Source organism: Tachysurus fulvidraco, chromosome 3 (genome assembly GCF_022655615.1).
Source record: "Tachysurus fulvidraco isolate hzauxx_2018 chromosome 3, HZAU_PFXX_2.0, whole genome shotgun sequence".
NCBI lineage: Eukaryota > Metazoa > Chordata > Actinopteri > Siluriformes > Bagridae > Tachysurus > Tachysurus fulvidraco.
The window spans coordinates 12,971,349-12,998,213 of NC_062520.1; the positions used below are offsets into that span (position 1 = coordinate 12,971,349).

At 36.7% G+C, this 26,865-nt stretch overlaps 3 protein-coding genes across 5 annotated transcripts; 1 reads left to right on the forward strand and 2 right to left on the reverse strand.

Moving 5' to 3' along the window:
• Positions 1–78: 78 nt before the first annotated feature.
• decr1 (2,4-dienoyl CoA reductase 1, mitochondrial) lies at positions 79–9,408 on the reverse strand. The gene is made up of 10 exons (XM_027149695.2): positions 9,082–9,408; positions 8,743–8,948; positions 7,902–7,959; positions 7,371–7,457; positions 7,074–7,221; positions 5,358–5,457; positions 1,108–1,180; positions 817–963; positions 459–521; positions 79–314 (listed from the first exon to the last, which is right to left on the reverse strand). Exons 1-10 carry the CDS (start codon positions 9,142–9,144, stop codon positions 255–257), a joined length of 1,005 nt encoding a protein of 334 aa, XP_027005496.1. The 5' UTR covers positions 9,145–9,408; the 3' UTR covers positions 79–254.
• Positions 9,409–10,454: 1,046 nt separating this feature from the next.
• On the forward strand, positions 10,455–12,157 carry clec3ba (C-type lectin domain family 3, member Ba). 2 transcript variants are annotated; one of them, XM_027149842.2, is made up of 3 exons: positions 10,460–10,693; positions 10,873–10,986; positions 11,232–12,157. In XM_027149842.2, the coding sequence occupies exons 1-3, from the start codon at positions 10,600–10,602 to the stop codon at positions 11,630–11,632; spliced, it is 609 nt and encodes a 202-aa protein (XP_027005643.1). In that variant the 5' UTR covers positions 10,460–10,599; the 3' UTR covers positions 11,633–12,157. The 2 variants fall into 2 exon arrangements, with proteins under 2 accessions (XP_027005644.1, XP_027005643.1); XM_027149843.2 differs by lacking the exon at positions 10,873–10,986 and having other exon boundaries at positions 10,455–10,693.
• Positions 12,004–20,847, reverse strand: cdcp1a (CUB domain containing protein 1a). Of its 2 annotated transcripts, XM_027149840.2 has the most exons (9): positions 20,012–20,846; positions 18,638–18,835; positions 18,011–18,352; positions 17,493–17,852; positions 15,146–15,343; positions 14,676–15,053; positions 13,876–14,226; positions 13,587–13,671; positions 12,004–13,491 (listed from the first exon to the last, which is right to left on the reverse strand). In XM_027149840.2, exons 1-9 carry the CDS (start codon positions 20,097–20,099, stop codon positions 13,029–13,031), a joined length of 2,463 nt encoding a protein of 820 aa, XP_027005641.2. In that variant the 5' UTR covers positions 20,100–20,846; the 3' UTR covers positions 12,004–13,028. The 2 variants fall into 2 exon arrangements, with proteins under 2 accessions (XP_027005641.2, XP_027005642.1); XM_027149841.2 differs by lacking the exon at positions 18,638–18,835 and having other exon boundaries at positions 20,012–20,847.
• Positions 20,848–26,865: the final 6,018 nt, after the last annotated feature.

The window sequence follows — 26,865 nt, forward strand, 5'->3', positions numbered from 1 at the left end:
GAGAACACTCTAGATGTTTCTCTCTCATGACGACTTTTTAACCTAAAAAGCCTGGGAAGAAAGTATCTTTACAGCATACGCATTTCATTTCTTTATTTCCATAATGTGCGTTCATAAACAGCAGTCTGTGTGTTGACAATTTATCATATTCTAGCTTGAGCATCATCTGAGGATTCCAAGGTTTTGCTGGTCATGATAGATTATATGAATCCCAGTGTTAACTGTGAAGTGGCTCATCTTCAAACAGCCAGCTATCAAGAGCCCTTTGTGCTCCTGATCATAGCCTCCATCATAGTCCACTGCTCTTGTGTGACCTGTCAGGTATAAATAAATAAAATAAAATAACCAATAACCAAACCAAAAATGAAACAGCCAAATAAAGAAATAAATAAACAAACAAATAGGTAAAAATCACAGCAAATTTGGAGAAGTTTTAAAACATTTCCTAACATCCTTACATTACTCAGTGAATTGAATTCTCCAGCCATGAACACATATTCACCACCATCCATTCTGATTATCTACAAAAAATACATAAATAAAATACAGGGTTAGGATTACTATTTATAGCTATGCAGTTTCACACTAAGACATTATCAACAATATGGTCAACCTACAGTATAGTGCACACTTTCTCTCTCACTGCCTCCCACAACCTCTGAGTGTTTCTTGTCAGAGGGCATGGAGAAAGGTAGTGCTATGTATTTGGCTCTCTCACATTGTAGTTGAAAGAGGAGAAGCCCTATGGGAAGCTGTTAGGTGAGCTGCAGTCTGAAGATATAGGATTTGTTTCTCACAAGGTCAGAGCACACTCACCGCACCAGACACCCAGCTGGCATAGTCGCTGCAGAGGTAGGCAGCCAGATTGGCAATCTCCCCCGGCGTACCAAGCCGACCCACTGGTATCCTCTCAATCACGGACTTCTCGAACGTGCCTGTGGGGTCCAGACGGCTGAAAGCACCCTTCAGAATTCATAAAAGAAAATGTTAATAGAACATGCTCAGCTTTATGAAAGCGGAACCTAAGAGGCACAAATGGTCAGCAGGACCATCATGAATTGGTGAATTAGCATCAATTTCACATAATCAAACTCTTGCACATAGTACCTTGGTTTTGATAGGCCCTGGTTGTATAACATTAAACCTCATGCCATATCTTCCCCACTCTGCTGCAAGAGATCTGTGGATGCAAAAAGGATCAGCTTGAATAATCTTCAGTGGCTCTCATTCAAACAAACATGCAAAAACACACACAGCCATTATCTCCTGGATACCATTTACTTTTCCAATAGACCATAAAGGAAATAGAAACGACTAGGTAGGAGAACCAAATGTTATCAGGCTGCTTTGGGGGTCAATCCAAGGTAAACTGACCTATTTGTTTAAACTGATTTCTTATACTCAGAAATCCAATCCACTGGCTGTACAGAGCTTGATAGGTTCTGAGGTTAAATATACCATGAAAAAGATCATTAGAGAGTCTACTTTTGGGGCTGACAATTTGATATTAGCACTTCTAGAAATGGGAATATACAGTACAAGCATATTAAAAATACATAAGCTTGCTTTTTCACTGGGTTTAACAGATTGTTTGTAATACATGCCCTACACAATTTTTAAATACAGTTTGTCAAATGTCCACCAGAGAGAAAAAGACACAAGACATACCATATGCAGATATTAGAAATGCATACAACCCTAGTCTCTGCTCACAATTAGCTACATACAGTACCAGCTGTTCATCAACATCTGCTGCTCAATAGAACAGTTAGGAAATGGTCTCCTGATGCAGTGGATACTCTGCTCTGCTTAGCTGTTTGGAGACCGCAGAATAGTAAAATGCGATCAACATGGGGAAGACATTAATAAAATGCTTAACTCTGTCACAGCCTATATCCTCTTCTGCACTGAAAACATCATTCCCATCAGAGATGTTCACTGCTCTCCAAACAATAAACTCTTGATAACCAGTAAGCTGAAGGCACTCCGAGGGCAAGAAGAAAAGAGCTTTACTGAACAAGTGACAGGAATAACATAAGAGGGGTACAGAGAACTGAAACCGTAGGTAAGGGGATGAAGAGACTCCTACAAAAAGCCAATGGAAATGAAATAGCAGCAGAATAATACATGGGATATGTGGAGTGGTATGAAGCTAGTCACTGGCTTCAACAACAGCAACACACAAACTGAGGGAAGTACAGATTAGGACAATGAGTTGAACCAATTATTCAACCATTTCAACACTGGGACTCCAGTGGTCACTCCCTATCTATGCAACCATGACAGCTCTGTGAAGCTCTATAGCAACTCGTCAACCTGAGCCTGAGGAAAGGTTGAAGTACCCACACTCTGAAGAACTCTTTTTCTTATTCAAGAACAAAAGAATGTGTGTCCAATAACGACTACAGACCAGTTGCTTTAATTCTACACATCATGAAGCCACCGAATGATGAGATTGGTTCTCAGAATCTCTGACCCCCTGCAGTCGATATAAGTGCACATGAAAGTGGTGGTATACTGCAGGTATCTTGAAAAGCACCTAGAATACAGACTGGAATATCCATGTAACAGAAAAAAACAGAGCAGACTCAGGAAACGTCCTTCAATTTATGCAACAAGAAGATATGCATGTTCTACCAGTTGGTTGTAGCAGTGACATCTTTTACACATGAGTACCCTGGACAGTGGCATCAAAGCAGAGGATGCATGCATACTAAACAACCTGAAAAGGAGATCTGGGCTGGTCATTGGGACGAATTTTGCTCCCAATTGATTCAGTTTTGCAGGACAGGATAATGCCTAAGCTGCTGTGTATCATGAAGAAAGTCTCTCACTTGCTCTGTGAACACCTAATGATGCAGCTGAGCACTTTTAGCTCCATAGAGAACCAGCCACAGTCTAGCAAAGAGCACAGGGAACAGGAGGTTCATCAAACCCACTGCTCTCACTCTTTATAGCTGGATGACTCTGTGGTGCTGTGCAATAACAACATTTTTCAAATTGTGCTGCACTGTATTGATTATTATTTATCTAACGGACACATTCTAACAGTCACCTTATGATCATCACCTGCACAACAGTTCTTAGCATTTTCAATACTATTCTCTCAGGGATCAATAAAGCTATCTATCTATCTAATCATAACAAATAAGCATACAACAAACAATGTTATTTGACATAAATTTGATGCTATATATCAGTCATGTCATTGCACAGTGTGTTAATAGATACACTCTTACACAAAAGATGCAATAATTAAGATCCTCATTAATCACTGTGATGTTTGCTCTGCCCTAGTACACTCAGGATAATGCCACAGCCATCAAAACATTTAAACATGCACTGAATTCAAAAAAGGTGTGAAGCAAGCCATTTAATTATGATAAAGTAGCCCAATGAGGGCTGTGTGGGGTCAGATCTGTATGACTATCCCAGGGCTGTACATTTCACAAACAGTGGATTCAGACCACCTTTACTTTTTAATTTTTTTTTTATACAGTAGCCTTCCCGGGATCTGTGCCTTGCAACAATCCTGTCTCTGAGCTCTACAGGCAGTTCCTCAGCGACCTCATCGCTTGTTTTTTTTCCTCTGTTATGCATTGTCAACTGTGAGGCCTTCTATTGAGAGGTGTGTGCCTTTCCAAATCATGTCCCATCAATTTAATTTACCACAGGTGGACTCAAATCAGCATTATGTGTAGAAACATCTCAGCAATGATCAAGAAAAATGGCAGACAGCTGAGCTAAATTCCAGGTGTTGTTGCAAAGAGTCTGAATACTAATGTACATGTTATGTTTTTTCTTTTTAATAAATTTACATACAATTCTAGAATTCTGTTTTCACTTTGTCATTATGAGGCACTGAGTGTAGAATAATGGGGGAAAAAAATAATTTGAACAACTGTACTATCATGCAACATATTAAAATTGAAAAAAGTGAAGAGGGTCTGAACACTTTATAAACCCAAGGTATATGTAAATCTCTTGACGTAATAATAGGCTGTTTACCAAACTATAGGACTCCCTGAATCACTCAAATTGGACAGAAATGGAAAATGTTAGCCATCAGTTCAATATAAGTTTGTATTTTAAGTCTAAGGAAGTAATTAGGGCTGTTCATCTTATCCAAGTAATTCAGAATCATTCTGGTTATATATATGCTTTCTTGCAGAGAATCCTATTTAAAACTGACAAATTTACACTGCCTGATTTTGCATATATTTAGTGTGAAGCTACATAGGAACTGGTCATTAGTTAGTCTATTCGCAAGTACATGCATTCTGCAGATTCATTCCTTGTCTTCACTGATCAAGCTGTAAAAGAAGCCTGGCCCAGCTTTTCTCAAAGTATATCAAATATCCAAATGATGCAAGATGTAGGAAACATTTATAAATCCTGCACAAAACATCTTTGTTCCTAGGCTCACATATGTTTACCATACTTAACAGAAAGGTATATAATAGGGTTGTGAGTTCGAATCCCAGATCCACCAAGCTGCCACTGCTGGGCCCCTGAGCAAGGCCCTTAACCATCAATTGCTCAGTTGAATAAAATGAGATAAAAAAAAAAGGTAAGTCGCTCCGGATAAGGGTGTCTGATAAATGCTGCAAGTGTAATTTAGCTAACAGTAAAACAAGTGACCCTGAACCTGATTCACTTAACATTCAGCGCTACAACACTAAGGCATGCATGTAAGGGTTTTCTTTTTGACTGGGTTTAATACAATACTAGCACTCAAATTGTGTTATTTTCCATCCATGACTGAATGGGTAATGCTCAGGTAACAAAGAGACCACCAGTCCTGCAATAAAGAACGACAAGAGAATTCTTAATATTTGAGTTTTAAACAGTGCTCTCGTCTCTCACACAACTAAAAATAGCTCGTTCTCATTATCTGCACCACAATAAAGGGACTGATAACTAATGACTTTGCATACAATGATAACATGGGAGAACAATAAATAAGCTTCAAGTATAACATAAATCCCAAAAGTCATTATGGATAGAGAACAGTGGAGAGAATTCAGATTAGTATGTTTTGATAGCTGCATATTTTGTGTCTAAACATAGAAAATGGAAAAGTCATTTAGCACAATTAGAGGTATTTCCATCACATTGCTTTGTAATGATGGTGTTTGAGGGGATCATTTCAGTGACTATGCTATTATAAATGCCATCTGCTGTAATTCCATCACTGTGCAACTTTTCTCTGTATAATATTTGTTATATAGTTAATTGTAACCTTTTCAGTATATTTTTAATATGCTCGTAGTCATTATATTATTTGGTTGTTGGTGAAATGATTTAACATTAATAAGACATTGTGTCATAATGTACATATACAAGACATAACCTACTTGCACAGAGCCTCCACTCCTGCTTTAGCAGACGCACTGGGCACAACAAATCCAGATCCACTTTCAGCATAGATGGTGGTGATGGCAAGAAATGCAGCACCTGAAAACACCATTTGCACCATTTACTCTGTCTCCAAATCCAAGCAAGGCAACTGTGCTGAGGCTAAAAGTTAGGATCAGCCAAGAAATACTACAACAATAATAACCTGATTGAGATCCATAATTATATTATTATACTAAGTATACATATATATATCCTCAATAATTACAGAAGGAAGATAACTATTTTGTTGATTTTTGTATGCAGAAGGAAAATACAGAGGACCTTTTGTTTTTTGTCATTTATACATATTCTAAAATAAAAAAGACAAAAAAAAAAAGATTGGATCAAAACCAACAAATAAAATCTATAGTAAGCATAAAAGGATGGTGTTTTTCTCATCTACAAATGTCCTGTATTCAAAAACTGACCAACAAAACAAAATAGGGCTGAGAGAAGTTCGTAATAAAGAAATTGCATATTCTGTAATTGAAGGAAATGTCAAAATAATCACAAAGAGCTGTAGCTCTGTATCTTTGGAGAGGATTCGAATAAAAATAATCTGATGCATTTTAGTCCTTGACACAGAACTGATACACGTCTATATTAACCAACACTACAATCAACACAAGAGAAAGCTACTCAAAGGGAACAAATGATCTGATTTTGATGATGTGTAGTGATGGGTAGCCAGAATAAACACAATGAACACAAACCTTATTATATTATATTAAAATTTAAGTTAAGTGTTACATATTTACAGCTGGACATTTTTTTACTATGTTTTATGCAGTACATATTCACAATGCATATTTAATTTAGCCCAAAAAAGCTGTTGATGCCACACATGTGCCTTTTATTTATCTCTTTCAGTGCAATTTCTAGGTAATTAAAACAATCCTCAATAACTGTTTCCCTGACTGCCTTTCTTAATGTTTGTTCTCTAATGTTTCTGTTTTTCTCCTTTATTTAACATTCAATATTTGTTTAATTGGAGACTCTAGTGCCATAGCTGTGCAACAGAGATTAAGCTGTTACTTTAAATTTCGTATCATGGAAAGAGGACTTGGCTGCTTTCCATGATTTTTCAGTAACATGACAAGCTGCTTTTGTCAAGATTTTGTATTATAAATTTTAGAAGGCTGCTGAGGGAACAAATGTTAACAAACTGTTATAAATTAACTAACTTGTCTGTTAGCTGTTAAGGTAATGCTAACTTAATATTAAATTTTTTTTAACTATTAAGCTATTATTTACTTAATGCATATAATATTTATATAATTGAATTAAATTCGAAAACTGAATTTGTGCTGTGATCATAACAAGGTCCATACTTTGTCTTACACTGTAAGGAATCTCTCACAAAAAAAAACAATTAATAACATTAAACTTTACTTTATACTTTAGATCCCACAATATCTGTTCAATTTCATACATTTATATAAGTTTTGGTTTTCTTGAACTGCATGTAACAAGTACAAGATAGTAAGGAAGCAAAAACTGATAATTTAGTGCCATCTGGTGGTTCGATATTGCAATTATATAATTTGCACAAATTTTAACAAAGTTCTGAAACACTAATAACGCAAGCTCTAACTCTTGAACTGTTAACAAGCAAACCAAATTCACTATAAAGTTTAATAGCAAATAAATAATCTTAATGTGCTGACTCTAACCTTTCTCAGCTTTGATTAGACGTTTGCCAATGTCCAGCGTTATATAGGCTGTGCCATTCAGAACTATGTCTGTTATGGTTCTCCATGCGTTGGCTGAGAGCTTTTCAGAAGGAGAAATGAAATTTCCTGCAGCATTGTTAATCACCACCTGTGGAGGAAAGAGCAACAGGGTTCATGCGATAACAAGACTCAACATGTTCAACAGTCCACTTTTATGCTTCACAGCAATTCCTGAGGCACAATAAAATCTGTAGAGCAATATTGATTTTCAGGCAGCTTAGAACTGCACCTACGTACATCAGGAAGCCCAACATCTGTGATTAGCTTGTCTACAGCAGCCTTTATAGAAGCAGGGTCCCTCACATCACACTGCACAGCATGAACCTGCAACATGCACAACGTCCCTCAGAATCATGGGTGTAAAAATTAATCGGCTCAAAAAGTGCTGGACTAATAAAATAAAATAAAATAAAATAATAATAATAATAATAATAATAATAATAATATAAAAATAGAGAAATACAGAAATATAAAAAGTGTCCCCTGAAAATATTTTACTATTTAATATTTTAATATTTTAATGATGTAAAATAACATCAAATAAATCAGATTTAATTGAATAAATGTCTGCTCTTAAATTCATCTTACACAGGATTAATAACACATGATCCCCGCAAAAGAAAAGGTATCCATCCCAAACCACCCACCTCTCCTCAGTACTGACTACTACATCAGTACTTCCAATTAATAAAGTAAAAAATAATTAGCAATAAACGTATACGAATATGGCAGATTCGTGAATGTACTGCATTAAGCTCCAGTCACTACCTTATTACCAGTCTGAAGTGAGATTTCCTCAGCAGTCTGTTGCAGAACATCCAATTTTCTGCAATAAGATAAAGTTCCATTGAATAAATAAATAAATAAATAAATAAATAATTATTTGTCCAGAATAAATGCTGAGATTACATTAATTAGATTGAAGGAAAATAGACATGTATTGGTCTTGGCAGCAAATTTCTGCCCCAAATGATAATAGGTTCACTGCACTGCACTATATAGATGACAAATAAAGAATTCTTCAACTTCTTCTTCATCACTGACAGACAACAATTCTGCAGAACACATTTAGACCCTTAGAATTTCTGAAAAGCTAAAGCAAACACAGAGAGAATGAGGAGAAGCTTCCTTCCTGCAGGCCATTCGGAGTTTAAACCAGGAAATACTGGACCTCTCTGTCTATCTTCACTGTTTTTTTGCACACCTTTAACTCTGGACTGTCACTTTAACTCTGGACTTGCACAGCACAGTGCCACTTTATACACACACCATACTGCACATGGACACTTTAAGGACAAATATTAAAACCATACGCATTTATGTATATACATTCTTTTTCACAAATATTTTCATATTTTATATAGTTTTTATATAGTTTATATTTTATTTATCTACCTTCTTTTGGCTTTATTTTATTATTATTTTTATTAGTTGCATTCCTAATTGCATTAGTTTTTTTATGTTTAAATACCAGACAGATGCATAAAGCATTTCACTGCATGTTGTACCCTGTATGTATGTGTATGTGACAAATAAAAGTTGATTTGATTTGACATAGTGTAGTTTTACAGAAAATGTAATGAAATGTGTGAATAAGTGAGTGACTGACCTGCTGGCTATGACACACTGGGCCCCCAGAGAGGACAGAGCAGTGGTCATGCCTTTACCCAGTCCTGTACCTCCTCCTGTGATGAAGGCCACTTTGTTTTTAAAAGTCCCAGGTGGAAGCATCACTCCTTCTGATAATGGGAAGAATCCTGCCTGATTTAATGAAGGGCTTTTCTGCAATAAAGCCTTAGTCCCATTTCCAAAGAACTGTTAGGAAGAATTAAAAATGGCAAAACCAAATCAAGCAGCAGACACAAATGACCTTTCACCTACTTCACTGTTTGTTGTTAGAAACGTTTAGAATAAATAAACAAATAAGCTGTCAGAGCAGGCTTCTTACCCGTGAATTAGATAAACATATCCGTAAAGATTTATGTGAACTTGTCCACCTCGACAGCAGCATGTTCTCCAAGTTCTCCAAGTTAACCAATTTCCAAAATATGAAGTTAGCAAGTGAAACCAGACAAAATACCGTATTTATAACCCTGCGCAAAACCTGCGCAAAACCAGAAATCTAACCCATTTATATTATTTTCGACAAAGATTGCGTGAATAAAGCTTTTAAATGGATCCCAATTTAAGAGTGCATTATAAATACTACTATTTTTCAACAGTATATACTTCGATATATTTTTTTTCTATTTACACATATATGCGTAATCCTTGCAGTATGTTGACGCCCTAAAACACGGTGGTGGTTCGTGAAGTGGTAAAAGTACGCACTCTTAAATTAAAGAAATTAAAAAACATACTAAATAATTATAAAATTGTGATACAAGAAACATGTAGCCTCCTAGATATGGAGATGAATATATTATTTTATGCGCTTTGAAATGCAGTATTGTAAAGAGCAGTAAGACATTAAGACTACAGTGTGATTTCAAAATAAGAGTACATGTTTTGTGTGTGTGTGTGTGTGTGTGTGTGTGTGTGTGTGTGTGTGTGTGTGTGTGTGTGTGTGTGTGTGTGTGTGTGTGTGTGTGTGTGTGTGTGTGTGTGTGTGTGTGTGTGTGTGCGTGCGTGCGTGCGTGCGTGCGTGAGTGCGTGAATGATCATGATGAAAAGCCAAAGTCGATACACCGTATTCGATATACAGCTATTTTTCAACACAGCTATTCTTGGGCTGAAGTTGGTGCATTAGACCTTTGTTGGAACAAGTTTGACATGCTAATTATACATTAGACTTGTAATTATACCAAACAAAAGTAGTATCCTAGTGGTATACTGGGGAAAACAAAGTCTGTCTGACAGTCTGACTATCTGTCTATCTATTATTTTGACTGTTTTTCTGCCTGTATGTTGCATTACATTTGATGTTGCATAAGGCAACTATTTTATATGTGTATTTTATTGGCCATGATTTGACTTTAATGTATATTTAATGAGTGGAGAAAAGTAAAGACATGGTGTGTGTAAAAATGTTAAGAAAGTTCTTATAAAATACTGTCAAAGAAAGTTTTATGAACTCAACTGTAAAGTGATTTCTTTCCATGCCTCTGGAGATAACCCCAATAGCCAACACCACCAAATCTAAGGGTTGCAAGTATCTATCTATCTATCTATCTATCTATCTATCTATCTATCTATCTATCTATCTATCTATCTGTCTGTCTGTCTGTCTGTTGTCAGAACAGTTGCTTCTTTTCTTTGTGTGGAGTAATACAATAAAGCTGAGAAAAGCTGGAGTTTTGGGTGGAATTTCTGCAGCTGGTTAATGGGTGTGGTGGTGTGCTGACAAACTTCCAGTGTTTCATTAGGGTCTCAGACCGCTCTGTTACATGTTACACGACACAGAAGTATTCAAGCCTTTGGATTTCTCTGCTCAGAAAAAGATTTAGGAATCCAGATTAAAGTAAATATGACTTTCAGAGGTGTTGCACTCTTACTGTGCATTGTGTGCACTACACACTGCCTGCTCGAGCAGAGCACACAGACAAAGAATGAAACAAAAGGTAAGTATGCTATCTGAACTTTATTCTTGTTTTCCTAATCTTGATAGTCTTGTTAAAGCGAGTCTCTAACATGTTTATGTAATTATCCTAAATAGTATAAGAATGAATGGGTGTATTTGCATGCAAGCATTGCTGAGTTTGCTGAGAAACAAGCATTGCTATGTTTCATGGATGTGTAGATGTGCTGCTGGATTCAGTTGATCACAGTGCTGCCATTGAAGAGCTGAGGAAAAAGATTGATGAGATTGTAAATGATCTGAATGTCCTGAAGACAGTTCATGCTCTGCAATTAGGTACTGAATAAAATTCATACAGTTTTTTACATAAAGTATCTTTACATCAGTCGATAATCACATTAGCTGAGCGTTTTAACTTACTAAGTTTTTGATAGTTTTCCTTAAGGTATAGGATTCGTACAGATTATATGGAAGGTACTTGTGTATACAGGGTATTGTTTTCCTTTGGCATCCATTTCATTTGCTAGTCGTAACCTTTTTTGAAACCTTAATGTAGTTTGTTGTGATACCTCCTATTGCAGTTTGTCTGAAAGGCATCAAGGTTCCAGGAAAGTGTTTCCTAGCCAGCCCAGTAAAGAAGGACTTCTATGCTGCTTCCAATGATTGCATCTCACAGGGTGGCAGCCTGAGCACTCCTGTTACAGGCAATGAGAATTACCAGCTCTATGTCTATGCCCATGAGACAATTGGAGCTAGGGAACACATCTGGGTGGGCATTAATGACATGCTGAAAGAGGGGGAGTGGGTTGATAAATCAGGGTCCAGGATACTTTTCCAAAATTGGGAGACAGAGGTCACCCGTCAGCCTGTCGGTGGCCGCAGTCAGAATTGCGCCTTTATGTCTGTCATAGACAGCGGGAAGTGGTTCGATGAGGACTGCCGTGCTGTGAAGGCCTTTGTATGTGAGTTCAATATTGTCTGAGTGTCTGTTGCATCTTATTATCTCAAACAATGTCCTTGAAATATGTAAATACAAACTGTCAGAAGTGGTGCATCATAACTAACATTGTATATTGTATTTGTAATAATCTTAGAGCTAATACTTGGCTTTAACAAGTCAGAACTAAGAAGTACTCAATGCCTTCACATTACAGACATACTGTTATTTCTGTGATTTATGTATTTCCATACAATCCTAAAATGGATAGCTATGATAGTAAGTAAATGTTTATTACATTTTAAACAAAATTGATTCACATACTATAAGAGGCACTCATATTCAGATTCAAAACAATTCATATTGTGATAAGTAATGTAGTGCAGTTAAACAGATTACTTCACTACACAGCCATGTTCAGTAAAACAGATATTTTATTATCTGTTGCATAATATGGCTCTTGCTGCTTCCAGAAGACTTTACAACATAATAAGCCAGATGCGTGAATGATCTGGCACAATACTGACATCATCTGAACATTAAAATAAATATTCTTATTTATGTAACTTACATGACTGGAGCATTTTTGGTCTGTAAATGCAGTCTATCATACATACAAGCAAATGTACACTGGCTATGCCTTTTACACAACAAAACTTTTTTTTTTTTTTTACATGTTTTTTAATTATATTGACCACACTCAGCGCAAGGATTCTAATATGTTGTCCAAAAATGAAAATGCTAATTATGAAATAAAAACAGTGTAGTAGCTCACAATAAAGTACTGCTATATTCTGAGATGTTTTTATATGCATTCCAAAGCATTCCAACATTTTGTGGTATTAAAAGGAAGCAATGATATACACATGTGGACAAAATTGTTGGTACCCTTCGGTCAATGAAAGAAAAACTCACAATGGTCACAGAAAAAACTTTAATCTGACGAAAGTAATAATAAATAAAAATTCTATGAATGTTAACCAATGAATGTCAGACATTGCTTTTCAACCATGCATCAACAGAATTATTTAAAAAATTAAACTCATGGAACAGGCCTAGACAAAAACGATGGTACCCCTAGAAAAGACTGAAAATAATGTGACCAAAGGGGCATGTTAATTCAAGGTGTGTCCAGTAATTAGTATCACAGGTGTCTACAATCTTGTAATCAGTCAGTGGGCCTATATATAGTATAGGGCTCCAGGTAGTCACTGTGTTGTCTGGTGACATGGTGTGTACGACAAGCAACATGGACCAGAGGAAGCGAAGCGAAGGGAAGAGTTTTCTGTATATAGTTCTATACTTCAAAATGTAGAAGTAACAGGTAACTTAGTAGTAAATAAATCCACCAAAATAAAGACATTTAAAAAAATATAATCCTCTATTATGTTAGCTTCTAGTTCATTACAAGTTTTAATCGTAAACTCTCCCTGAGGCCTTATTAAGCCTTCTCTGGCTTTGTTTTCGGTATCTTTCCCTGTATGTTTGGTACAGTTTTCTGCTCGTGAACAGAGTCAACTGCACTGATTTCCACATCAGTTTTCTGTTTGTCTTTAAATGCCAGATTTTCTCCTGAACTTACAAGTGTAACAGGCATATCTGGTGCACTCTGGGACCCTGTGAAAGGCCTGTAGACCCCGACTTCTGGCTCCTCAGCTTCTAGCCTCTCTGTTAATGGCTGCTGCTCTGTCGGTCCAGTGAAATCCCGGTACACACTCACAGCCTTGTTAATTTCTACAGTGTCTTTATCATGATGCCCATTTACGTGGTCATCAACTATATAATGATAAATATGAAAATCTTCATCCTCTGTTTCCTGGGGAATCCCGTGAAGGCCTGGCAGGAAGGGATGCCGACTGGGATTGTAGACTGAGACCTCAGGAGCTTTCTGCTTCTTCTTTTTTCTTCATTTTTGGATAAAAAGATAATATATTTATGACCAGATTGTAATTGAAATTTTTTTAAGTTTAAAGTGATGTGATTTTTGACAAAGACTCACCTTAAAATACAGCATACAGCTAAAATTATGGCCATCAGCAGCAAAACAACACCCACAACACTCAGGATGATGCTCAAAAGCACACCTAAAAAAACCACCCCATACAGGTTTTTAGCATGACATCACAGCTATATAATAATATACAGCGAATATAGTGTATTACATTCACGTATGTAAATGGAAGACTATTGCCATATTCCATTTTGAGTGAATTACCATTACCAACAGAAAAAAATCATACAAGATCAATAAATAGAAAAAAATCTAAGATCACTGAAGACTTTTGTACTTTTGCCCAAGTGCAAGGTGATCTGGGTGACCACACTGAAGGCTCCCTTCACTGGTAAACAGTTTGACATGTTGAGGTAAAAGTTTTGTGATACCACCACATCCTTAGGATTTTGATCTTGCCAGCTGTACATCTTGTCATGTGATTGCTGCCTGTGCAATTTAATGTATGCCGGGCGATTTTTACATGTGAGCTGGCTAACATTGGGAAAGCTCACATAAGCCTCGAGCTGTGCAGGAAATAAGATAGACCAAGAGACAGTCGTATATGACTTCATTCCCAACGGCCACGATGGAGTACCTAAGAGTACTGGTATATCCTTTTTTGGCAAGACAGTGAAAATATAGCTCTCTGAAACAGAAGAAAGAGAGAAATACATGGGCACTTTTTCAAACATAACTAGGTTTTAAAATAGACAATTTAATTAGATTTAATATATTTGACAAAGCTACTAACATAATTATTATTGACTACTACAGTATATTATATAATAATTTATATATAGTATAGAGTAGTGTAGTGTAGTATAGTATAGTATAGTATAGTATAGTGTAGTGGAAGTCTCAGTCACCCAAAGAGCTGGGTGTCTTATGTCTTAGCAAAATGTGTAGTTTTGAAATAATAAAAGTTTTTTTAATGTTTATTTCAGCATTGTACTGAAGACAGAAACATGTTAATTTACATCTGCAAGCTATCCTCTTTATAAATTTTACTCATATGAAGATGTCTGTTCAAAATGTGGTCATTAAAATCTAATACTGTCTTCTCGCCAACTGCACTTTAAACACCATGACTATTACCTTTAATAGCTTTAGTAAATGAAACTTTTAAGAGGGAGTTGGTGATCTGCCTTAAATTCTTGCCACCTGTGGAAGAAGCGCTCACTGTAATGTTTGTAACATTGATTTGCATTTTGTGAATCGCTCCCTGAGGACAAAACTGCCCGACAGTGATGCCATGGGGCTTATTTTCTGACACACTGAGAAGAACAGTGTCTTTGCATAAATGCCCAGGCAGAGATTGCTGCAGGCTGCCTTCTGATGATTCCAGCTCCACTGTGCCATGCTGTGGGCCATTCAGGAGCCATCGGACCTCTTGCACAACTCCCACGATGCATTTGTCTAGTGCAGGCACCCTTAGAGTTTCAGAGGATGGGCAGTCTCTGAACTGCTGACATGCTGGTAATAAAAGATGGGTCGAAAATTAATTCTTTGTGCAAAATGCACCTGAAAATGATCTTGATTATCACTTATTTAAAAGAAAATCTTACTTATAGTTTTGTTTATAGTGATGAGCAGGTCCTCCTCTTTGCAGTCAATGAAAGATACATAAGAGACTTTTGGTGAAGTGATGGTGGCCGTCTCCTGGGCCAGTGAATTCAGTTTCAAAATGCAGTCTGATTTGGGGTTTTTTTTCATGATGCGTATCACTAGCCCCTTTTCCAACTTCAGATCCACAGTACAGCGCACTGAAACAGTAACAAGCAATGAAGCTGCACTTTTTTTAGTTTGAAAAGCACAGAAGCTATTACATGCATATATAAAGTGTAGAAAAGTTGAAGGTACTTTAAAAAGTACATAAAAGTTGAAGGTACAGTATGTGATTAAATTCCCTGAAGGGATGGGTTGGGTTTATGGCTCCTCTGTAAGGAACTGACTAATAAAACAGGGACTTTCCTGAACTTACCCAAATGTAGAGTTGACAGGAAATGGAGTCAACCAAATGACTCATTATTACACACTAAAAACGAAAACCAGGTAACTGAGATTGTGAATCAGGGCTTTGTGTAAAACTAATTCATCAGAAACCATGTTTCTAACATGATCATTAGTTAAACATCCGAGCTTCAGCATAAAATATTGATTTCTTAGGTGGAGGTAAATATATGTTGTGCACTAAATAATAGAATAGTCTACAGTATGATGGTGGAAGAAATATTTCACACCTTTTGCCAAAGTAATTTGTTTAATCAATTATTTAACTTTCTAGTCTCATTGAGTGTAAAGATATATTTCCTCTTTTTCGCGGCAGCCATTCAAAATACACCTTGGGGCATGAATGTGCAGGTAAGCACATCAAACAATAAAAAGCCTTAAATTAAATAAACAGCAACCATCTGCTGAAAGCAATAACAGAAACCTGTAACAACACATTTCACCGGGGTTTATCCGAATCTACTGAATCTGCCCATTACTATTATCTGAACTTTTTAAAAAAAAATTCCTGTCAGAGCTTGTCAGAGTTATTTTCTTCAAGTCAACTTGATCTCTAAAGCACATTAAAAACACCACAAGGGCTGGCAAAATAAAAAGACTGAATAATATTAACTTACACACTATGATAAAATAAAACCTAATAAGCACAAAAAAACAGGAGAATGGTCTAATAAAATATGATTAAAAGAAATTAAACCCAGAACTAAAAATAAGCTTGTTCTAAACTTGTAAATACACCTATATAAAAATAAATAAAATAGTACTAAAATGTAAACATTCACAACAGACCTAAAGCACATCAACAGTTTGAAAGAATAAAAATGTTTTTAAATCTAGCTGAAGGTTTTTATTAAAATGGTAGTATATCGCATAGTTGAGGAGCACCGAGAGAAAGTCATAGTCATCCCTATGACCCAAAGCAGACTGAGGAGCAGTTAAAATTAGGTAGCCAGAGGACCGTAGCATTTAGGAGGAAGGCTGAGGTTAAACAAGATCTGGTATATACAGTAGCTCAGGGGCAATACATATTGGACTTTAAAAACAATCATCGTTTAAAAACAAAGCATAATATGTAAGGTCAGATTCTTCAGTACCCATTTTTTCTAAATCCAGTGTTCGTCTTCTGTGCGTTGACCCCTGCTCTGGACAGCTAAGCTTCCCTGAGGTACTCGACAGATCTTTAATAACCATTTTTATGACCTTAAGGACATTTTATTATATACTATACTCTTCAGAACTATAACATTCATTAATCACCACTCATGCCTGAATTATTTTCACAACTAAATTTAAAGTCTATCACTTATTATAAAGTAAATGGATTGTCCAGGACTTATACAGTAAGAGCTAAAACAGTATGCCTGAAATAATAACATTATTTTATATTTTAATGTCAAACAGTTGAAAGATTTACATCTAAAATACGCAAGGGTGAAGCATTGCTTTCGAAATGAACATTTGTTCCATAAAGCACAGAAGAAAGTAACAACACTAGTTTAAGTGATGTGTAGTCTGGCACAAACCACTGGAAAACAGTTTTGACTTAAATTCTTTTTCTATTTAGTGTTTTTTCAGTTAGTAAAGATTGAAAAGGACAGATGGTCTAGAGAGTTTCAGACGTTTACATTTATTTGCAATAATGCTCTTAAGTGATTGAGTTACATCTAGTATTTTCCTAATTTATTATTTTTTTAAAAACATGGCTTGAATTGGCTCTATAAAATAACATTATGCAAGAAAGGGTTAACATGATCCTACTCAGGGTTAGGGTGGACCTAGAGCCTATCACCAAACTGAAAAGTTCTAACTACAATTAAACTGTTGCATTGTTCCATGCTATTGATACAGTAGAGTGTTATTTCATAAACACATAGAGTATTTAAAAGAAAGAGCCATACTAACCTTCACTGCCTCTCTGGGTGGCAGAGATACTGAAATGTAGGGTGAGATTGGTGGAGGATTGTGTGTCTACATGGCAGTTATAGAGTGAAAGATTGAAGGAGCCCTGGTGCTCAGATAGCTGTGGCTCACTCAGTTTTTTCACCATGATCTTGCCAAATAGCTGGTACTCCATTCGTTCATCCTTTAGTTTACACCTGGGAATGGTGTAGTTCAGAATATGCACTGTTGAATAGTATTTGTATGGAACTTGGAAGGCCCATGTGATTAAATCGTCATCAGGAAAGCTCTCTGGGTAGTTTGGTGAAAAGAAATCCTGGGACCATGGCTCCTCTGGCAAGATAACGTTGATAATCGCAGAAGCTGTTGAATAGTAACCATAATGATTATACTGCAGCAGCACAGACCAGGTAAAAAAATAACTTAATATTCCCATATAACCATCATCTGAAAGTTTCTAGTTGTTATTCATGTGTACTACTTCAACAAAGCTTACTCTAAAATCATCAAAATTTATTTACATGTTATTTCCGGTCCTATTGTTATGCCAAAGCTCACTGTATTCAGCTGTTGTTTTCCAGGCACCTGCAAAGAAACTCTTCCTTCCCGAAGCACTTGTATGCTTTTGATGATGCCCTGATAGCAAAACTTCCCAACTGTGACTGTGCCTATAGACACTGAGTAGATGTGTTTGTCTTGACAATGCTCTGTAGGTTGGATCTGCCTTAATCCAGCTCTGGTAAAGTCCAAGCAGTAAGACTTGTGGCCCTGGACTTTCACATTCCAGCTAAAGGTGCGGTTAAAGTTCTGAAGAGATGGGATGTCCTCTGGAGTCATCGTTCCATTACATGTAGTGGTGCATACTGCAAGAAAAGATACGGTCAATGTTGGCCAGTTAACTGTAGAGTTAAATACTTTATTGCAAGGTATAGCACCTAATCAGAATAATCAGAATAAACCCACTGGGTCCAAAATATAAACCTGTATCTTAAAACAAATTTTAATAGTAATTGTAGAATATGAAATTGCTAAATTTGGATGCAAGAATCGAATCCATTTTTGTATGCTTTAAAAGATGTTGGTTATGTTGTATGTTATAAACAGTATTTCTACACATGTGGTAAAAAAAAAAGAAAAACATGGTTTACCGATCTGTTTAACAATCTCCACCATGAAGACATCTTCTGGTTTTGAACATGTGAAGGCCACTTCCATGCTTCCACTGAGGGTCATAGTGAACTGGCATCTATTTCCAATACAAACTTCACATTTTATCTGTGAAGCTGTACTCCTATTTATATGTATGGTAGAATCTCTGTGAAGATTTATGGTAAGTGTTGGACCACCTAAAAAAAATGTAAGTGTAAATGTTGATCAGACTAGAGATTATATATAGAGATTATCCATAAAACTTCTTTAGATGTTTTCTATGGGCTTGGGTGGCAAGTAAAGTCATTCTACATATATAACAAATATCCAACTCAAATTGATCAAATTTATAAACAAAATGAACAGTCCCATTACAAGTCTTCATTTGATTGACACAGATTTTATCATGCCTAAGTGCTCATGTATAAGTAGTAAACATATGTGTGTGATAAAGAATAATATGTCAAGCATGAACATAACCCAAACTAAATGCAACATGTAAAATAAGTAGAATATAATTTAAAAAGTATTGCAAAAATTATTCTGGAAGACACTATTGTAAGATATCATCAGCACTATTTTCTAACAAAGACATCATTTCTATTTACAGTAACAAAGACCTTACTGGGAATATGTACATATTTTTTAAAGAAACATTTCATTTTCCATCCTTCATTGTTCTACACAGTTGTTGGCCTAGTTTGTATTAATTCTGTATACAAACAATTCACTAAAAGGCCCATTTTACAGCCCTAAAATAGCAAGTACATTTTACACCAAAAAAGGGTTTCAAATCTAACTTAAAAAATCTGCTTTAATTAATATGATCTAAAAATGAACAAAGAAGTATTCATATTTGAAAGCCCAAACAGAGACCTATTAACACCATACAAAATGTCTGTCAAAAGTACAGGAGGCAATTGCCATAAAGAAAATGCTTATAAAATGATAATAAAAGCAATTTTCACAGGTCTAAATATAGGTTATAAATACACACACACACACACACACACACACACACACACACACACACATATATATATATATATATGAAACTAAGAAATTATAATAAAAAGTATAATGAAACTAAGAAATCAGAAAAAAGTTAAAAAAAAAAAAAAGTATAATGAAACAAAGAAATCAGAAGTTCATACATAGCAGGTTAGACATTAATAACCTAATATTGCTGTAGTGTAATAAACTCAATCCCACATGTCTGATACTCATTGTCTCTACATTCTTAGTTGTTTTTTTCCCCAAAATAACTTAATAAAAAAAATAAATAAATGAAAATATATAAATATACGTTATTTAAACACATGTTTGTGCACAAGGAGCAATGGTGACGTCAATACGAATGTAGGTGTATTTACCTGAGACCGAGATTATCCACACCGACTGAAACAGTCCAAACACAAATACTATGTCACCCAACAGACCCATGACTTTTCCCTTCCGCATAGGACAGGATACTCGAGTAAAACCTTAACCTCTCGCCACTGATGCCAAATCCTTTCCCCTTGAAAATGTGGTGGTTTACTTCCTGGACTTCAGCCGTTACTTGTTTCCTCAGTGTAGTTCCCACAGGTGAGCAGAAGGGCTCCGCCCTTTCACGGTGCGTTTATGGTAACGTCCAAAACCACACACTACCATACTAAATGTACTAGGATGCCAACATTGTATGCTGCACTAAACCAAGTCAAGTATGTTAGTGAGGGGTTTTGGACGCAGCCTCTGTGAGGCAGATTATACATTTGGTCAAACGGGTATAATAATGAAATCTATACCTGTTGCACAAAAGTCGTATACAATAAACGTTATTAGTATTCGTATTTTCCACAAATGGGCTTTCACATTTTATTAGCTCGTACAAATATAAATACAGTTAAAGCCAATGAGGACAATGTTTCTAAAAAAAATCCCCAAGATACTGGAAACGTTTCTACAGTCTTGTTCTTAATGTGTAAGATACGTGTAAGATAAAAACAATACAAACATTTTAAGAGACAGCTGAATAAAACATAGGCTAATACTTAGGCCTACTCCCTATTCATATTTATAAAACTACATTCAGTCTAATATTCACATTTTACATATTTTAAAAGGAAGTTTTTACTTTTAAACATCATAATATTACTATCTGACAAAATGCCAAGTAACTACATTGGCGCACGGTGACATAAGTAAGCCTATAAGTTTGAGTAGAAAATGGTTTATCTGGGTCTCCGTTGCTCCATGCCGTTGGGCAGGAAGCCCGCGATGATCGGTACCGGCCATATGAGGGCAGCCACGCTCCATATGATTATGACTAGAGTCATGAAGCAGGCGACGAGCGTGGACTCAATGGGTTTACGATTCAGCCTCCAGCTCCGATCCCCTTTGAGTTCATCCAAGGCGAAATCAAGGCAACAGAAGTGCACGCTGTCCGCCGTGTCCGGTTTGGATCTTCCGAAGCGCCTGAATCGGGAAAGACCGCATCCGATGCACAGCCTGAACTCCTGCTGCGCGCCAGCGACGCCCACGTGCTCAATGAAAACGGGGGACGCGGCGCGATTGAAGGCGGCAGAGAAAAACGCCTTTCCGTGGCTGTTGGTAGTGTAGACGAGCACGTCGCAGCGCAAGCCCAAGTCTCCATCCCAGCGTGCCACCAACTTGGCCGGCAGCCTCTCCACGCTCACGTTGCACCTGGACGACGCATCGTCATCCTCGCTTGCTGCCACAGATCTCTTCGAGTAGCCCACCTCCAAGCTGGCCAGAAAGCCGCTGGTGGAGTTGATGGGAGCTGCCACAAGCTTGTCATCGCTCCAGGCACCCGAGCGCGGTGCGAGGCCCGCTACGGCGCTCAGAGTGAGCACGAGAGCGGCCGAGCGGCTCAGCATGATGGAGCGCGCCTAGAATCCGAGGGCATGACGCTCCGGACTGGGCGCCAAGGCAAACTATTAAACTTGTACAGTTTTGAAAACGTCAGGTGCGCACAAACGCAAAGACGTCACATTTGAGCCACATCTCAAAACGAGTTGATTTTTCGGGTGTCGTGAGTTACACCCCATTCAGATCATCTGTATCAGACCATTTGAAAGCGCCTCCGGGTTCCTCCAGCCTCCAAAGGCAACTCCAGCGCGGTGGATTCGGAGTGTCTGGGCGCGCGAATCAGAGAACACAGCCTATGAAGGGTGGAGGGAGGCGGAGGAATATAAAGAAGTGTTCAGCCACACACACACCACAATTCACCTCCTGACGAGTTCTCTCTCATTGTGTATGAGTTATACTACACGAGTCCTCTCTTGTACTACACAAGTTCTCTATTACACACGAGCTGTTTTTTCCTTTATGAATCTGTCGGATACTACACGAGCTCTCTCTTTAGTCTGTACAAGTTCCCTCTTAATCTTTTTTTATTCATTAACATTGATAGTTTTTTTTTTTTTTTTTTTTTGCAATAATGGATTTATCTGAGATAATCTTGTACTCACAGCAACACGGCTTCTTTGAGAAGACCTCATTAAGTGCACTCACTTATTTCCAATCTTGATGCCCATTCATGGCAGAAAATGTTTCACTTGTTTCATTATAAAAAAATAATAATTTTGAATGTACTGATATTACTGAAGAGAAGAATCGGAATAATGTCTGGTATTAGCTCACAGAATATCCGGCATGTCTCCTGAAAAATGACTGAATTATAAATATGTGCACACTAATTTGCTGCAATTACTTCACCAGCAGTTGTGAAGTCTCTCAAAACAGTCCAATGTCACTTCAGAACAGGTGCTAAAATGAATTTATGCAGATGTGAGGTCAGATGACCTCAATTTGGAAGTGAATTTGGTCTAAGTGTTATCTACATTGCCATAAGCAGGCTCTCTATGCAAAAACTCAATGAGTCTGGAGCAGGTGGCCACTTTGAAACACTTTCACATCAACTGCCTTTCAGAACTCCAGATCAGATACATCTGTAGTATGTCAGTATCCTCCATCATAAGGCAAAATGAGGCTAGATTCAAAACATAATTTAAATCTCAGCACCTGGAAGAAAGACGGATGAGATGGAGGTTGTTGAGCCACAGAGGAGATATCTTTGTCTGGACAGATCGGATCATTTATTTAATGTTCTTTTTGTCTCGAGGTGAAATGCCTTCTGGGATCTCAATGTCTGGCTCAATATCTGAAACCCATCTCTTAACAACATCTAGCCACTATCTATGGAGAACTTTTATTATGTACTGAAAGATTGAATCTTATGAAAGATCCAGAACTAAAAATACATAAATAAATAATATCTCTTTTTTCTTTAGATATTTTGACCTATATCGAATAAAAAAAAAGTGGAATCAAAACACAAGTGAGTTTTATTTTAGCATGCATACATTGGAACTAATTGTTTCATTAGGGTTATGATGCAAAGAAATATGGTAGCACAGTAAATAAGACTACATATTCAGATATATTAGAAAGGTGTGATATACAATTAATTCACTGATAAGAATTGCTTAATGCAAAAGTGAGACCAGTAAGCTCTAGCTTTCATGTTGCCTGAGGAATATGTATGACACTGAATTAATTTCTTTTTTTTTTTCAGTACTGCTTAAATGGCTTAATATGTGCTGGAGTCCTGCCTCCCATCGTTTGATGTTTAGGCCAACTGATGTGAAAGACATGGGTCCCATTAGCTTTTCATTTACACCTGAAAGAAACTCTTCCCTATTTATCTCTGTTGTTGATCAAATTACTATTCACTATTTCTTATCTCAGCTCTTTACTCCCTGCCATCTTAACCTCTCCACTAAAAACTCACACACATTGTTCACATTTTCAGTTTCTGATAGGTTCAAACACCTTGGCAGCCAGCAGAAGAAAAATGTAAATGACTTTCTTGTTCATTAATTATGCTATAAAAATGTAAATTGGTTCAGTGCCAAAAATGCTAATGGACCAGAGATAAAAAGTCTCTTGTGCCAAGAGAATATAAAAGATTCATTTTCCTAAATGTAGTTCTGCTTTCAAGAAAAAAAGGACCTTGTGGCTTCTTTGGGTTCCAGTGACTTTAAGAGCAAGGCCACCTCATTCTCAGCATAACACATGCTGATGCCTGTCTTTATTAGATTCACAAAACTGAATAGCTAAAAGCTTTTTGCGCCGATGTAGATGAGGCTTTAGAAGTTTATTGATTTTCTTCTCGAATTTGTTTTGTAGTGACAGCTTCATTTCCAACTACATTTTCAGACTGACCAATCAGTCACAGATGATTATACCATAAATGCACATGCAGTATGTATTTAATCATTTTTGTTGTTCTTTTACAACTTCAGGGGTATTCAATATACATTTGTTAGGATTGTTGTTTCAAAAGTGTCTATGAAATGCTGTTAAAATGTCTACTCGATGCTACACTAGAGACAGCAGGCATAAGACAGTCAAACTCAGCTGGGGCACTGTCTCTGGAGTACAGCCTCTGTACACTCTTCCAACACCGTCTTGTAAGTAGTCAAAGGATCAGAACACTAATTAGTTACATTAATTAGCAAAGGGGCCCTGTTGATGAAGACTGTCGGAAAGGATGGGGTAGGAAGAGCACAGGAAGAATTCACAGCACTAGGGAAGTGTTTATCTCTCTCAGGAGTCCTGCAGAGCTGTCAGCCGGATGAGTCATCACACACAAGTGACAAGTGGCATCAAAAACACTGATTACAAACAAACTACACTGACAAATGGTATGTTTGAGTCATCCTTTAGATAAGAAAAAACATGAGAAGTCATAAGGCAAATGTGCAAGAGAGTTTAATAGCAATAAAATTAAAAACTCCATCAGATAATCCATCAGTAACAGGGTGTATTAACAGCATTTTTTACTTGAATATTAAAGCTAAAAAGCCAAAATCTGTTTAACCATAATCACCAAGTCAAAAATGCATCCAAATTCATGTACTGTGTCAGTACTTTCTGCATTTGATTCAGAAGCTACTGCTCAGTGGGTCATACAGTATAAACTAATCAGTATATGTGTGTAGTATGAATACAATCTGTATATGATGCATCCACCATGTTGGCATTCTCATGTGACCTAACAACCCATAACAATTGCAAAAAGACATGGAATGCTTTTCTTCACTCACTATATTGCAGGGATGTAGGGATATATTTTCTCGTAGTTCTGAACTAAAAGAAGTTTTTATCCATCCTTCCACTTCCTCCAAACAATGGCTACTCTCAATTCAACTCTAAACATTTTAACTGGTCCTGTAACTCTGACCAGGACAAATGGTTATCAGTGAAATATAAATAAACAGATAAACAAACAGATAAACAAACAAACAAATAAATAAATAAATACGGTTTCAAAATGATACATCGAATGGTAACAACACATGGATACCTGACAGACCTTATTCAATCTATGCCAGCCTTCTCTGTGGTTCTGTTTGTACAGGAGCGGAAAGTATCCAATACTGGACATGACAGGTCAGGTCATGTCCATTTCCACAATAACCTCTCTATAACACTTTTGTGTCTCATGTGTCCAGCCATATCAGGTATGCATCAGGTATCTCATGTGTGTGTGTGTTTGTGTGTGTGTGTGTGTGTGTGTGTGTGTGTGTGTGTGTGTGTGTGTGTGTGTGTGTGTGTGTGTGTGTGTGTGTGTGTGTGTGTGTGTTTAGATTTGATGTTTGAAATAGTGACTGTTTAGAATACATGTCTAAACAGATTTAAGGTTTATGAGATATTGTTCATAGAAGCCTTACAGAAAACATGCCTCAGAACAGACACTGAGAGAAGAGTGTTTGATCAGAGTAAGAGATGGCAGGCTGCAGCTCATTAAGAAGACATCATCACAAAGAAAAAGAAATGATCATTTGCCGAGGATGCCTTCTCATCTGAGGGAGTATAATCATTAAGATTAACATTGTAAAATGGTATTATAGTAAATTAAATTTTAAAGAAGCTTAATTAGGTTAAAAATAAAAGGGCACGTCCCTGCACAAGTCTAAGCTAATAATATACGTCCTTCACAGCACAATATTTATGATGTTATCCTTTATTTTCTAATTAGGCATTAGAAATCAGTTTTGTCCTCCTCTTTTTTATTGATTGGCTTCATCTTGACACATCAAATACCCTGAGGTAGTGTGTTGACTCAGATCATGTGTGTGTTCGTGTCTCAGATTATGTGATGTGTTTAATGTTTGATCTGGAAAAGTCAATCATGTTGACTAGCCAGGATTTAAAGTATCAAACAGATTACATGCTTTGTTATCTTAACTTTTTTTTCATTCTTTTCTGCCATAACCTGATAAACCTGGTATACCGGACAGCTGGATGCATTTTCCTTACACTTGATACAGACACATATTGACTTCACATTTAATATTGACTGACCACTGTCTCACATCATCAAACATTTTCCTATTTAGAACCTAGAGGTGTATAGTCAGTAATAAAGATTGATACCGGAATTAGACTTTTGTTAGCAGACTAGCTTGAATCCATTTGAATGCTTGATGTCAATAATGCTTGATGTAAAAAGAACTTAATTTTTACATTAAATAACCCTGCAATTTCACCAGGACATAATCTGGCATTAAGCAGATGAAAAATTTGCATTTGAATACATTGCAATAGTAGAATTTACATTTTAAAGAAAGCTCACTTTGAAACTAGCATTAGCATTTATCATACGTTCATATTATTTCATTAATACAAATATGACACATTCATTCATAATTAATATCATCTTAGAGGGTTTATCGAACTCTGTTTGAGGAGCTGAAACAGATGAGACCCTGGAGAAAAATAAAATCTATATCCTGCTTATTAATTTTTTTTGTTACATAATGACCTGAGGATGTCTGAGGACCGATAGATAGGACCTGTAAAATTTAGTGGATGGAGGCTTGTGCATTTAATGGTATGTGCAATTTTCATGTATCCATGTAAGAAATTATGCCTTTGACGTTAAACTATTTTCATACACACATTAAAAACAATATCGATGTCATTTATGCTGTTACAGCGTCATAAAATTACATTTTACCCTTTGGTTGTTAGAGATTATAAATTCTGTAATACTAAAGCTTGTAGCACCAGCATGTGGGATTATTTGTTCTAATTATTTCAGAGATCTAATTCCTTCCTCTGGCTCTCCTTAGTGCCATTTCATATTGAGCTGTGGGTATTTTGTGTGTTTTGTACTCTGATGTATAATGTGCGAACTGCACCTCAGGTTCAGCAG

What these genes read in the sequence shown, in the direction of transcription:
- decr1 (XM_027149695.2), bottom strand. Translation starts at nt 9,144, where the DNA reads ATGCTGCTGTCGAGGTGGACAAGTTCACATAAATCTTTACGGATATGT. An exon ending in CAGTGTGTCATAGCCAGCAG is followed by an intron (nt 7,960 to 8,742) that starts GTCAGTCACTCA and finishes ATCTTATTGCAG; the next exon opens with AAAATTGGATGTTCTGCAAC. An exon ending in CAGATGTTGGGCTTCCTGAT is followed by an intron (nt 7,222 to 7,370) that starts GTACGTAGGTGC and finishes TTTCCTCCACAG; the next exon opens with GTGGTGATTAACAATGCTGC.
- clec3ba (XM_027149842.2), top strand. Translation starts at nt 10,600, where the DNA reads ATGACTTTCAGAGGTGTTGCACTCTTACTGTGCATTGTGTGCACTACA. An exon ending in GACAAAGAATGAAACAAAAG is followed by an intron (nt 10,694 to 10,872) that starts GTAAGTATGCTA and finishes ATGGATGTGTAG; the next exon opens with ATGTGCTGCTGGATTCAGTT. An exon ending in AGTTCATGCTCTGCAATTAG is followed by an intron (nt 10,987 to 11,231) that starts GTACTGAATAAA and finishes CTCCTATTGCAG; the next exon opens with TTTGTCTGAAAGGCATCAAG.
- cdcp1a (XM_027149840.2), bottom strand. Translation starts at nt 20,099, where the DNA reads ATGCGGAAGGGAAAAGTCATGGGTCTGTTGGGTGACATAGTATTTGTG. An exon ending in GTGGATAATCTCGGTCTCAG is followed by an intron (nt 18,836 to 20,011) that starts GTAAATACACCT and finishes CATTTTTTTTAG; the next exon opens with GTGGTCCAACACTTACCATA. An exon ending in CACCCAGAGAGGCAGTGAAG is followed by an intron (nt 15,344 to 17,492) that starts GTTAGTATGGCT and finishes TTACTGTTTCAG; the next exon opens with TGCGCTGTACTGTGGATCTG.